A 14,757-nucleotide genomic window follows, 5' to 3' on the forward strand; every position below is an offset into this window, starting at 1 on the left:
GAATTAATCAGGATTGAAAATGACCCGGCTTTTTTGCAACCGGCATTAAGTACCTGATTGAATGATTACAAAAGTTCAACAGCTGAGTCATAATTTTGACACAGTCCCACACACATGAACTCGCTCACTCACTTCCATCACCAACAGACGACGAAATAAATATTATCAGCTGCTTTTCCAAGGATAAATAATAATTATCCTTTTAATGTCCTTCAGCGAGTTTTCCCAGGGATGAGACCTAGTGCAATCGAATCTTTATATTATAAACCTACTATGTTCTGAATTTCGTGAGAATCGTTAGAGCCGTTTTCGAGATCCGGTGAAATACAACCATATAAACATCTAAGCATATAAGCAGAAGTTGCTCGTTTAATAGTATAGGAATGTTGTATTTGCAAATGTAATGTATATATATACCTGTGGTATATTATCTTGAAGAGCAGCGGTAACATTTTCTCCAGTATCTTTTCTGGAGTGGTTATCCTCGTTGAGATCAACATGGAATAGGTAGAATATCACACCAAACATGGCGGGGCCAAGACCGTTGCACAGGCCACGCATGCCGGTAACCATGCCTTGTACAAGGCCTGCAACAACACAAAAAACAGTTCAAGTTAAAAATGGGATGAAAGTAAAAAATACAAATGAATGAAAGTTGATCAATATGAATAAATGTGAATTTCTAATATACTTTAATTATTCTACCAAACGATTATAGGTTCATCCGATGTTTTGTCGTAAGCTGCTCAACTGTAACAATACTTTAGTGAATTAAATGTACCATAGTTTGTAACAAATATATACGTATCACTATAATAATGTAGTATGACAGTAGTTCAACTGCTAGTATAAAATATTCCAGAATGTTCAACAATACAACAGCCATTATTTACTGAAATCCACTCTTTCTTCTACATATGATTCATGTAACTTAAGAAGAGCCTAATCCCGCCTTCAGTACTTAGCGATTCAATACGAAATCATTTTATTTTCAGAAAGGTTGAAATTGCAACACATTCCCTTAAAAATTACTCCTATATAGAAATTTATATTATTCTACATCATTAACACTAACTAAAGAATAGTTCATGCAACATGTTTAAATGTACGAAATTTGTAATTGATTAGATTTATGAATATTAAATTAATAGTACGCAACAGAGCTAACACAGAACAAATCTTGGTTAATTTACCTTGTTTATCTGCATCAGAATGCATTGAAACAAATGCGCTGATAGCTGGATATGTAATACTGGAAACTGATGCGAGGATGCCAGCAGCCCACATCATCCTAGTAACTCAGAAAAATTAACTATTAAGGGTGTGCAAAGGCTGAAAATAAACTTTCTACTCGTGATATTTTTCAAAGCTTTTCGATTTGTATATCATTAAGCTATCAAAATGAAAAAGTTTTCTCAGGAGAACATTTTTTCCGATCATTACTTTTTGAGATATGAGCGCCTAAAGTTTAAATTTTTGGGATAGAACATTTCAAATTCGGTAAGAGATAAATCCATGAGATTGAGAGGATAGATTCTTCATGGTATTGTTGATCTAGTAAAACAAAAATTTTCTGGAAATATCCATTTTTTAAAATAGTTATTCAATTTACTAAAAATAACCAAAAATAACTTTTTGTTGAGTTATTTTTAGTAAATTGAATAACTTTTAAAAAAATTGATATTTTCAGAAAATTTTTGTTTTACTACATCAACAATACCATGAAGTACCTCTTAATCTCATGGATTTATATCATACCGAATTTGAAATTTTCTGTCCCAAAAATTTAAACTTCAGGCGCTTATATCTCAAAAAGTAATGATCGGAAAAAATGTTCTCCTGAGAAAACTTTTTCATTTTGATAGCTTAATGATATACAAATCGTAAAACTTTGAAAAATATCGCGAGGAGAAAGTTTATTTTTAGCCTTTGCACAGCCTTAAATCCAAAGAGGTTACATAGAAACATGCAAAAAATAAAATCATACACCGCAGAACTCTGATAATATTAGTTTTTTCTACAACTGCGCGTAAAGAAAGAATTTACATACTCAATTCTCCTCGTAAAACAGCTTATTTCTGAGGAGAATCTACTTTTTCGCTCGCTAACCATATGCGCATGCGCAGTAGATTTTCTTTACGCTCGCAAATCAGCTGATGATAAGCAGCTCGCCAAAAGACAAACCACTCTCGGTCAGATCTTAACCTAAAAAGTCGGTAATTGTACCGATTCTACAGCCATGATGGATATCAGTGTAGACGAATTATTATAAACTCCGCCAGATATAAGTGATTTAACAGTTTTGTGCAGTTGTAGAACAAATTTTGTATGTAATTCGCGCGTAATGCTTCTTTATCGCTCTTGCAAAACTGTTTTGCGCGAGCGATGAAGTCGCTCATTACGCTCTTAATACATAAATAGCTATTAAATGTATCAAGTTAATAAGCTTCTAATTGTACCAAAAATCGAATGTTTAGTCAATAAATTGTCTGAGCGTTTTTGTTTTTCTATTGAAATGAGCTGCAAAGCGTAGACTTACAAATTTGGGACTACAATAAGTACCAATGATTTTGCATACCGACTCACCAACGAGCTTCTTTTACTTTTTTCCAATAACATCCAGTAAAAATTTATTTCATTTGATGAGTCCTCATAATTTAAATCTATCTCACAATATACGGTAAACCTCGTAAACTTTTCAATCATGTATAATAGATCCCCAAAATAAATTTCTCTGTTAAATGTAGCATAATTGAAGAATATGCTGAATTTGATATCAATAATATACTCTAATCAGTTGTAATCATTTTCAAATGTATTGTGAAAATTGATGAATAAATAAGTAAAGAAAATTAGTGTAATCTATCTTCTATCTATCTATATACAGAGTGTTTCAGAAGTAGAGTCGAATATTTCAGGGTATTGTCCCTGGATGATAGGAGACTACAAATTTCGTATTTGAAGTGTCCAAAACTCAGCGGTTATCCTTATAACTGCCATGTTGTTTTTTCACTTAGGAATTTTTATCTCAAGAAAGAAATGTTATATCATAGCCACCTCTAATACAAGGCCCTGGCCTAGAATCTAATACATGATTGGTGAAAAGGATTTGAAAAAATACCAGCCGATCTTTTTTACCAATCATGTATTAGATTCTAGGCCTACTCTGCGATGTTGCAATATTTTATTAGAGGTGGCTATGGTTATAATGATCTGAAATTTGGCATGAATATTTATGCTATAAACTCAACTTAAAAAATTATAAAATAAAAAATGTTGGATGTAATTTTTCAAAATGGCGGCCATTTTAAATTTTTGATGGCAAATTTAACGAAAACCGTTCACTTTACAGAAAATTTTACAAGTGACAAGAAAGTTAGCAAATTCTATCAAGATTTCAGAGATACCTTATTTATTAAGATTGGTCAGAGAATAACAGAGAAATTAATTCTTATCCTACTGCATGCATGACTATGAACAAACAAGATCATCTGAAAAACATAGTAAAATCAGCTGAATGGCCATATGGAGCAAAACCGAGTTTCAAAGCTTCATCTTGAATACAATTGGAATTAAAAATATAATATTGATGTTCAAATGGTGAAAAGTGGTCATGCATGCAGTAGGAAAAGAATTGATTTCTCTGTTATTATCCAATCAATCTTGAAAAATAAGGTATCCTTGATATATTGATAAGATTTGCTAACTTTTTTGTCTCTTGTAAACTTTTTGTAAAGTGAACGGTTTTCGTGAAATGTGCCATCAAAAATTTAAAATGGCCGCCATTTTGAAAATTTACATCGAACATTCCTCATTTTATTTTTTTTTAAGTTGAGTCTTTATAGCATAAATATTCATGCCAAATTTCAGATCAATACATTTAGTTCATGAGATAAAACTTCCTAAGTGAAAAAAACAAGATGGCAGCTATAATGATAACCGCTGAGTTTTGGACACTTCAAATACGACATTCGTAGTCTCCTATCATCCAGGAACAATACCCTAAAATGTTCGACACTACTTCTGAAACACTCTGTATATATAAACGAAGTGGCACTGATTCATTCACTCACTCACTCACGCACTCTCTCATTAAATCTTAATCAACAGAACTAAAAATCCACTGGACCAAATACGTTGTCAGGTTGTTCAGTTGGCCATCTAGAGGCGCACTAGAAACGGATTTGAAAAAACATTTAAAAGATAAATAATAAATGAATAAATGTTTATTTCCCCAAAAAACTAAAACTACAACATCAATTACACAAAATATTAGATAAATTACAATTACATACAATAGTTAGTTACAAAAATTCTTATAATGTGTCCTCTACTTGTTTAGTTTTTTCTGTGTGGAAATTGACCTACTCCATTATGTCGTACCATGTTCTAGAGTAGGTTGATACGCCCAAAATCTGCGTTTTCTCTACTTTTTCAAGAACTAATAAATTGGCGAAAAATGTTCAAACTTGGTACACAGGCTCAGCTGGGGTATAAAAATGTTGTGTTGGAAGTTAACTTTCGCCTAAAGTTAAGACGGCTAAGTTCCACCCAAGATCGGCGATTTTTGAGCGGTTTTCAGCGTTTTCAGCCTTCTCAAGAACTAATTGACAGATTATGTTCAGATTTGGAACAGAAATTCAGCAAGGGTCTAGAAATTTTGTCTTGAGAGAACTGCTGATCCTATTTCTTGATGATCCAACCGGGGAGCCCCCTGTCTAGACGGATAAGGCGAGCGAAGCGAGTAATATTATTACAGTTGTAATAATATTAAAAATGTATTGTGAAAATTGATGAATGAATAAGTAAAGAAAATTAGTGAAATGAATAATAGGAGTGAAAAATTGATAGAAAAGTAGGTACGAGTACATACCAGGTTTGAGAGCCGAAGCCGTACCACATAAGCTGCAGCATTTCGAACAGCAGTCCGACTATAATGGTGTTCTTGCCTCCCAGCGTTCTCATTAGGAAGCCCAGAATGAGTTGGGCGCACACCGACAGTACACCAACCACGGCTATGAACACCGCCACCATAAATACACTAAAGCCCATCACCTGTTAGGAATTAATACATCAATAAATTTAGTTACAGCAGTAATAAAAATCATATTAATAGCAAAGTTCATTAGTAATGTTACCGAGTTTGATATAACGTTAATTTGAAAACCAGAAAACCACTCAAGCTAAACTGGTCATCCAACAATCCTAGGGTGACGTCACCCAAGGCCGGACAAAATGACCACTCCGACCGAGTAGGAAGACTTTAGCATTGGAGTAGATAATATCACGTAACACCAGACACATATCCACATTTCGTATATGAGCAGTGAATTGTCCAATGTGTGTTAGAGATCTGTCGAGGTCGGACTGGTGTGACATCACCCTTAGCGAATCATTAAATACGAAATTTATCAAGTTTAAAGTACTCAAACCAAATAATGAGGATTGTCAAAACATCAAGAACACAAAATTATACATCAAATTTATACTTTTATAATAAATTGGAAACAATATTTTCAACTATAGTTCTGAGATCTAGAAAGAATACGAGTAGGTTTAATACATTTGATTGGAGAAAAATATTAGTATGTGAAATGAGTAAATCTTCCCTTTATGTACAAGAAATGGGTAAATGCGTAATACAATATTTTCAGTCTGTAATTGAAAATTATTCAGATCTAGCAAAGTGTTAGACATCTGAACTTAAATTCTGAATTGATTTTGAATTACCAAGTGTAAATATAATTCATTATTTTGGGAAAAAAGAATTTATCAATAATTCAGAATTGATATTTGTAGACACTATTGTTGTATGAAATAAATAAAATACATCACTATTGCGATAAAAGTAGACTTCAATTATTTAAATGTCTTTACAAGACGCCTTGCTTACAAGTATATTTCCGTACATTGGAAAGGAAAGAAACAAAAATGTTCATAACACATTTGAAGCATTATAATGAGATAGATTTTGATCACTTTAGATATTGAGAACGGAATCTATCATACCTGTCTTAACGTATAGATTTCATATTAATTGTTGACAGGCTTCAAATCATCGACTTTACAGACTATATTACATTTATTTATTCAAATCATTAAAGAAATCACCACAACTAATAAATTAAATTTGAATTACTTGTGACAATATAAAGCAGTCTACAATTCAAAGCAGTATAATAATTTTTATGAATAAAATCCTACTTACTAGTTTCAGGTAAACAAATATACAGGAATACTGGCCTGCCTCTGGTAAAAGAAGACATCGAGCAATGCAATAGCAGTAGATAGCGCTACGACGAAATTCTCGCTGTATGCTTCCATGAGGTAGGCTCCAAGAGCTGGCGAAAACACCATACTGGCTGCGAATGTAGCAGAGACCTAAATCAACAAAAAAGGATAACAACTTATTTACAAGCTTTTAACCAAGATAACACAAAAAAACATGAATTATTAAATAATAATATTCACATCCTACTCTATTAAAAGAAAGAAATCACAGTTTCATTTGGGTACTGAAGAAGTTGAACGATTTTTCAATTTCATTTTCTACAGAGGAGATTTGAAGAAAGAGGTTAATTTCCGCAGTAAGTCTTGGATTTTTAGGGCGAGTTTCACCAACTTCACATTAACGCTTCGCTTAGTAATCTCCAATTAACACTAACTGATGACTTAAACGTAAGATTAAAGAAATTTGATTTCACCAACGAAAACTAATGTTACGTTACGAAACGACAGATTAGAGTGGATCAGAGTGGCAGTGCACCGCCATGACATTTGTTTCACATTGTTAGCATTTAAAACCTAATCTAGAAAATCCAACTAGATTTCGATACCACAAGTTTTGTTTACCAAATTGAGTGGAGATTAGCCTACAAATTTTAGTAATTAATAATAATTATAGTGCTTTTTTTAGTTGTATGATTTATACAATTTAATTTAGGTTGTAGTGTTTTAATGATTGTTCTATAGATTGTTTTTTTTTTCAATAAATTGGTAAAATTTCAAATTTCGCAGGATGTCTTCTAGCCAGTCTGTCAATGTTGTGTTGCCTACAGCTATCAAAAGAAAAAGGGACCCAACATTCATGAACAGTGAAAGAACGCATCTTGTCAATCTTATTGAAAAATAAGTCAATTTCGACCAAATTATTAAAATCATCAACCCTTTCTCTTATCCATCTAGGTCGGCGAACAACATAGGTACCTAATAATCATCACTGTCACTCTCAAATGCCAATTCGTATGCTCTTCTTCTAGCATTATTTGGCCTTTCCATATTGAAACAACAAATTAATCTAATAAAAAATAATCGTAAAACCCGCGAATAAATAATTAAACATAACCTTAACAAACTACTTTGAACAAGACAGTAAACAGAACGCCGCCATTTTTTCTCAACGTCAGATTACAGATGTTGACTGACAAATTTGGTCGGTTAATTCTATTAGCTCTAACGGCGTGTGGTGAAACCCGATTTTGTCAGTTAAAAGGGCTAATTGGAGTTTACGCTTCCTCTAACGACAAGTTTAGTTTCTGGTGAAACCCGGCCTAAATATACTATTGAGAGATTCTCTTCAACTGGTTCAATGTGAAGCACTGACGTTATTCACATGGAATGCTAACAGTTTACAGTGAATCTCACAATAGAATATTCTATTGTTTTGTTAACTGACTGGTTGCTAAAGCCGCCCATGGACCTGCAATATTATTCTACAACATGGTACCTACGTCCTACTTATAACAGGCCACACAACTGTACTAAGGGTACTCAAAAAAATAACCGGAATTATTTATTGAAAGCTTTATTTTTTAAAATTCTTACAAAACAACCGTATCTCCTTCAAAATACTCGCAATTAAAACAAATAATATACTACTTGTCCCAACGTTTCAAAACATCTTTTTTTTAAGTCATCTGTGGGAATGGCTCTTAGCTGCTGCCTCATTTTTCACTCGGTCTCTTTGATGTTGTCAAATCGTACTTTCATTCATTCTTTCATATGGGAACAAAATAAGTTTGCAAAGAATGAGTGCATCAGGTGAGTAGGGGGCATGGGGCAGCGGTACCATGTTATTTTCAGTCAAAAATAGCCGAATTGAGATAGCTGTGAGTGCAGGTGCGTTGTCGTGATGAGAGATCCAGTCGCCTGTCTGCCACAAATCGAGTCTTTTTTGTCCAACACTGTTGCGCAATCTTCGTGAGACTTTTATTTTAATTAATTATCTATCTTGTCTTTTAATTATCTAATTATCTAATTATCTAAAATTAATTATCTAATTATCTTATCTATCTGTTTTGCCCTTCAATCATTCTACCACGAAATCAGCACAAAAAACCCCCAAATAAAATCTATACTTCCAACTTTCAAAAACGGCGAAACTCATCAGCTAAAGGAAGATACTCTGATACTGACATTTACGCAAAAAGAGAAACAAATTCTAAGTAATTCAATGAAGTAAATAAATGCTCAAAAATGAACAAATGCGACGGTCTGTGCATTTATGTTAGAGATAATATTGATGTCTGTGAGATTGCCTGTAACATAGTTGATGCCAACTCTTTGTGCTTGGAATTGAAAATGTCGGAAGAAAAATTTTTAGAATTATAGGAATTTATAGATCACCTAGAAATCAAAACACTGAGAATTTTATCAGCAGTCTAAATAACTTCCTCGATAATATACCTAATTCAATAACTGTTTGCATGGTTGGTGATATAATATTAATATTCAATCAACTAGCACACAGGTTCAGGAATACCTGCATATTTTACTGAGCAGAGGTTATAAGTCTTATATAAATGGGAGTACTAGAGTCTCGACCACAACTGAATCGTGCATAGATCACATATTTTTCAAAAATAACAGCAAATTCAACTATATTTTTGGAAATATTTTCAAAACAACAATAACTGATCATTATTCTGTACTATTACACTTGGGTAATGAGAAAAATCCTGAAACCACTTCACATAGAAACAGGCCTACAAATAACGTTAAAATTGCATACAACTACAAACTAATTGCTGAAAAATCGGAAAAAGAAAATTGGAATACTATTTTTGGAAATGATGATACTATAGATACCCTAGTTGACAATTTTGTGGATCGTATAAATGGTTTTATGGATTCAAGTAAAGCTGAGAAGTATATTCCTCGCCGAAAGCGTCCCTTAAAACCTTGGATTACGGATGGAATAATAAGATCAATTATTATACGGGATAAAATGCATGATAAGATAAGAAAAGGCCCTGCAGATGCTGATTCGATAAATACATATAGAGTTTATCGTAATACATTGAATAGACTCATAAGTGAGGCGAAGGATAACTATTATAGGGATAAAATAGAACAATGTAACACCAATAGTTCAAAGCTTTGGAGGTGTATTAATGAGGCTATCGGGGAGGGGAAGAAAGAGTGTTGTAAAATTGGAGTTGATGCCAAGAGGTTGAATGATTTTTTCACCAATGTTGGGGAGAGACAGGCTAAAACTATAAACAATGATCCCACAAGCTCTCCAAATTTCAATTTCAACAACGATGTAATTGAAACTCCTCTACCGAATTCCTTCTTTATGAGACCGACAAATTTCAATGAAGTTCAAGCGACAATAAAAGAGCTGAAAAATAACTGCACCCCAGGCTTGGATAATCTCAATAACAAAGTACTCAAACATATAAGCCACACTATTTCACAGCCGCTTTCCGTGATTTTCAACAAATGCTTTGAACAAGGCTACTTCCCTAAACATTTCAAAACCGCCAAGATAAAACCTTTATTCAAGCAAGGAGATCCCTTGGACCCAAGTAACTACAGACCAATCAGCCTTATTAGTAATCTAGCAAAAATCATGGAGAAAATTATAAAGAAGAGATTAGTTGTGTATTTGAACAAGCATAAAATAATAGATAAGAATCAATTTGGATTCCAGACTGCGAAAAGTACCGAAGATGCGTTAATTGAATTTTCTAATACTGTTTCACAAAACTTGAATTCCAATTACAAATCTATAGCAGTTTTCCTGGATATTAAAAAAGCCTTTGATACTATACCACATAGTTTTCTTTACAATAAACTCGAAAGATATGGCTTTAGGGGAATATTTCTAGAACTCATAAAGAGCTACTTGAGAGATAGAACCCAGTCTTTAACAATCGACGGACTTACTGATGTCTCCAAAATGACCTCCTACGGTTTGCCTCAGGGAACGGTACTATCACCAATCCTCTTTATATTATATGTCAATGACTTATTAAAGCTGAAATTAAAAAACGCCACAATTATATCTTTCGCAGATGACACTGCAGCTATTTTCCATGGGGAATCTTGGACTGGGGTACATGAAATTGCAGAACAGAACTGTTTGCTCATAAAAAATTGGTTGGACAGAAACACCCTGAGCCTGAACATTGAAAAAACCAACTACATCACCTTCGCATTCAATACAACTGGTAAACCTGATGAGAATTTAAATCTGAAACTCCACTCAAACTGCAACAATAACTGCACCTGCCCTACTATAAAAAGAGTCAAAAGTACCAAATATCTAGGTGTCCAAATAGATGAAAATTTGAAGTGGGACATACACATAAAATTTATTTGCAGAAGAATGAGATATCTATCATATAAATTCTACGAAGCAAAAAAAATTCTGAACTCAAAACATCTAAAAATGGTTTACTTTGCACTGGTCCAGTCCATAATTCAGTATGGTATATCCGTATGGGGGGGCTGTTATAATTCTCACTTAGAAGAGCTTTTCATAATTCAAAAATCAATAATCAAAACAATTTTAAATAAACCCAGACTTTACCCAACCGACTTGACTTTCAAAGAGTTTAATGTGTTAACAGTTAGGCAGTTGTACGTAATAAATGTAGCGAAATATATAATCAAACATAAAGCTAATTTTCCTTGCACAAATAACACAATCAATAACCTGTACAATCTGAGACCCTCCTCAAATAAGTATCTTATGTACAATACAAACATTGAAACCATCAGAAGACAACTTATATATTTAAGCACTAAATTGATAAATAAAATTCCTGAAGAATATATCTGCTGCGCAAAGTTGACTAAAAAAATAAAACATGATATTAGTATTTGGATTAAAACGAACTATTTTTTCTACCTGTAAATTAATCAAAGTAAAAGAGGAACTTAGTGTTTTTGTGTGCTCACTTACCAATCTAGTGTGGACCTTTTTATTTATTTTTCTTCATTAAATTAACTATCCTATCATCCCACCTCACCTTTTTTCCTAATCCTTTATTTTCCCTCTCAAGGATTGAAAGCCTTCCTAGTACATGGGTAACCATAGTTGGAAGAGCTTCAATCCCACCCCTTCACACCAAATTCTGAATTAGCATCTTGTACGGACATTTTTGTTTTTTTTATACTAATTTTGCTAGTTGTTTATTCTTGTTTTAATTTAATATTACTTGTAATTTATGTATGTGTGTAAAGGAAAATAAATTGAATTGAATTGAATTGAAAAATCTGTCGACGGTCTGTGCAGAAGCTCTTGAATTTTGCTAACATTTTCAACGATTTGGGCAATTGAAGGACGTCCAGAACGAGATGATCAATTGACATGTCACAATTTTTTAATCAAATAAACCAATTGAACCCTTGTATTTTTTCTTATAAGAGTCATCTTTGTAGGTAGTCTTCAATATTAACACAGTTTCAGCAGCATTTTTTCCAATTGAAAAACATAATTTCACAGCAGCATGTTATTCATTTGAACTTGCCATCACAAGAAATAAAAGATCAAAATGGCTCTTACAAAAACTATCACTGCAGAGGAACAGAACAAGCTATGTAGATCGTTGAACCAAGCGGCACCGAACTAACAATAAGTTTCGTTGCACGCCCCTAGAGGCTTGTAAAAAGCTGCGGCCACCGCAGTGCTCTTGACCAGTTTACTACTGTTGTGTGGCCTGATTTCATAAGTAGGTACTATATTCTATACTAAGTTATTAATCTAGTGTGATATGCTTCATGTAACAAATATCGTACATACGTATAACAATAACAATAACAATGAATAGTTTCACTCTTTATATACAGATGTTTGGCGAAAAATATATCAAAATTGAAAATGAAACTAACATACCAGCCCATAAGCGAGACTCCTTTCGTGTTCTTCAGTGACGTCAGCAACATAAGCAAATACCACAGAGAAAGTGACTGCAAATACACCAGATATGCTAATCATAGCAAAAAACCACCTGAAATAACAAAATTGATAATTAATTGTAATTTATTTTTTTAACGTATGGCAGATACACAACACATATAAAGGTCATGAGTCTCAAATGCCCACATATAAATACACTGTATATTTCCAATTTTTTTGAGATGTGGTGTAGTTTCGGTCAGGAGAAAAAAAGTTTGTCTGAACGCCAACATTTGCTTTTCCATTTAACGTTAACCAATGTCCACCATGGAGGCGAACTATTAATCGATTATAATAATAGTAATAGAATAAGGAAATTGTATTATCATTAAAATTGGTTGTAAACAATTGTCAAATTTTTATCACGAATTTGATGACTTCAAATGAAATGAAATGACCCAATTGAAATGAAATTACCAAATTCGCATGAGGAAAACATTATTGACATTTGATTAATTCATCAATCAATGCTGAATCTCATCATTGAAGTTTATTACTTTCAAGAAAGGCTACAGCATTAAAGCTTGAATTAAACATTGAAACAGTTACTGATTACTGTAGGTGACATTTTTATTATTGAACGAGCGTTAGCAAGTTCTCACTTTTGACTTACTGCAGGCCATAGTCGTTGTCCGTCTGTTTGTATGTTCTACAATAACTTTAGAAAGAATTGATCAATTAGCTTCATATTTTTACACGTATTCATCGATCCTCTTTACAGGCCAAGTTTGTTGAACAACAAAATTGACTCACTCCTTCGTCCTTTTTCAGGATATGAAAATAATATTGAAAGTGCATAAGAAAAAATCTGATGATATTTAGTCAGCTGAAGAATTCATTGCATGCAATTAATGCAGTTTTTCCATTCATTCATTCATAAAATCAGCTAAGGCTATTTGGGAGCTTTCACACAGACGATTTGGGAGCTTCATGCGCTGACACATGATTTCAGGTGGTGAATATACAACATGATTCACAACGTTTACATCAACAAGGTGATACGGGTTGAGATATCAATGTGCAGTTTTTGCCATTTACTTTATCTTGGTACTCGGTATCGAAATCATGTATCACATGACCAACTTCTCATTTCGAAAAAAATGATATTAGATTCATATGCGGGTAAAAGATGTTAAAGCGGCAGAGTTAGTCCAGTCAATATAGACAAAAAAAGGGGGGTGTGCTTGCAATTTATATTGTATTTCTGATTTTTTAATATATTATTAATTTGGGTACATAAGAGAAGTCCAGAACCAATTTCATCAAGCAAAATTTCATTGTGCTAGATACAGGGTGGCCCAAAAACCTCGTATTTTCGGCTCATTTTCCAGTTTTCAGCTATTTCTGCCAAATCTCGTAATCGGACAGAAAAATTTGCTCTTACCTTTTTTTTAGATTATATAAGTCTGAATAAAATGAGATCATTCGGAACTCTCTATCTCCAATGAGTACTGAGTTATGATTTTTAAAAAATTAGTGAAATTTGGAGAAAAAATCAATTTTGATTAATTTTAGTTTTTGATCAACAATATCTTCCGATTGTTACAATTTAGATGTATACTTCAAAATCCCTCTGGGCGTATTTTTGTGCTCTACAATTTGAGATCAGGTAGAGCGCTCTATCTCATATAGATTGCCAGGTACACCTGACAACAATGCTCCTTGTATTGTGAAAAACACCTCATTTTCAGCTTCAATCATCATCACCAACTACATTGTCCTCACATTGATATTTCGCACAATGACATATGTTCATAAGATTATGTTCTATGAGAATCACCCATTAGATGCACTCCATTTCAGTATTTCCTAGTGGAGAGGCGCGCTTAAGGACACCTCAAGGCTCAACATTTCAAACACTTATAATTTTTGACACAATGATCAGATTTCATCGTACTACACTTCATTCTTCTCGGCTCGTCAAGGCGGTTTAAAATCATGCATCATAAGTCAAATTCGGTTGATTTTCAGTTCTTGAGCGAGTTCTCCAACCCAGGGAGTCACTCTAGTATTCTAGCTATAAAAATCATAAAATTATGAAAATGATGATAGTACCTATAATGAAGAATGGTTTTAATGAATGTTCTAGTATTGGCAATTTCACACAATACCCATTCAAACAGTCCAGAAAATATTGTATCTGCAGTATTTAATAGAAATAAAAAATTAATTTCATGAGTGATAGCTTTCACTGAATGAATATGTGAGATGCCACCAAATAATGAATGAAGAACGCCCACAGCTGCAACTTACGATTCAAACAATCATAAGATCAAAGTAAGATGAGTTACGACATCAAAACAAACAATGAAGAGATATTATGTATGACAAACCAAGCAGCAATTTCAGTCATTAATTTTGTTTCTCTTATAAGGAAGTTCTCGTATATCAGTTTCAAAACTTAACACATATCATAATTTACAACTATTTCGCTCAGAAAAGAATCATTATTGTATCGGGAAGAGTTGAAGTCAGTAAATAAACATGAATAGACAAAACATCAAGAAAGGTCTAATAATTCTAGTCAGTAGATAAATATAAAATACAAAATCTCATCAAGTATTGTTTAT

General features: G+C 33.1%; 1 protein-coding gene across 1 annotated transcript in view; it reads right to left on the reverse strand.

Annotated features, from left to right (window-relative positions):
• Positions 1 to 14,757, reverse strand: part of LOC111049201 (hippocampus abundant transcript 1 protein) — a 47,567-nt gene that overhangs the window by 14,873 nt on the left and 17,937 nt on the right. The window contains 6 exon segments of the mRNA XM_039430843.1: positions 418 to 587; positions 1,194 to 1,291; positions 4,874 to 5,055; positions 6,209 to 6,255; positions 6,258 to 6,381; positions 12,125 to 12,239. Coding sequence (XP_039286777.1) covers positions 418 to 587; positions 1,194 to 1,291; positions 4,874 to 5,055; positions 6,209 to 6,255; positions 6,258 to 6,381; positions 12,125 to 12,239 — 736 coding nt within the window.

Source organism: Nilaparvata lugens, chromosome 6, assembly GCF_014356525.2.
Source record: "Nilaparvata lugens isolate BPH chromosome 6, ASM1435652v1, whole genome shotgun sequence".
NCBI classification, from domain to species: domain Eukaryota; kingdom Metazoa; phylum Arthropoda; class Insecta; order Hemiptera; family Delphacidae; genus Nilaparvata; species Nilaparvata lugens.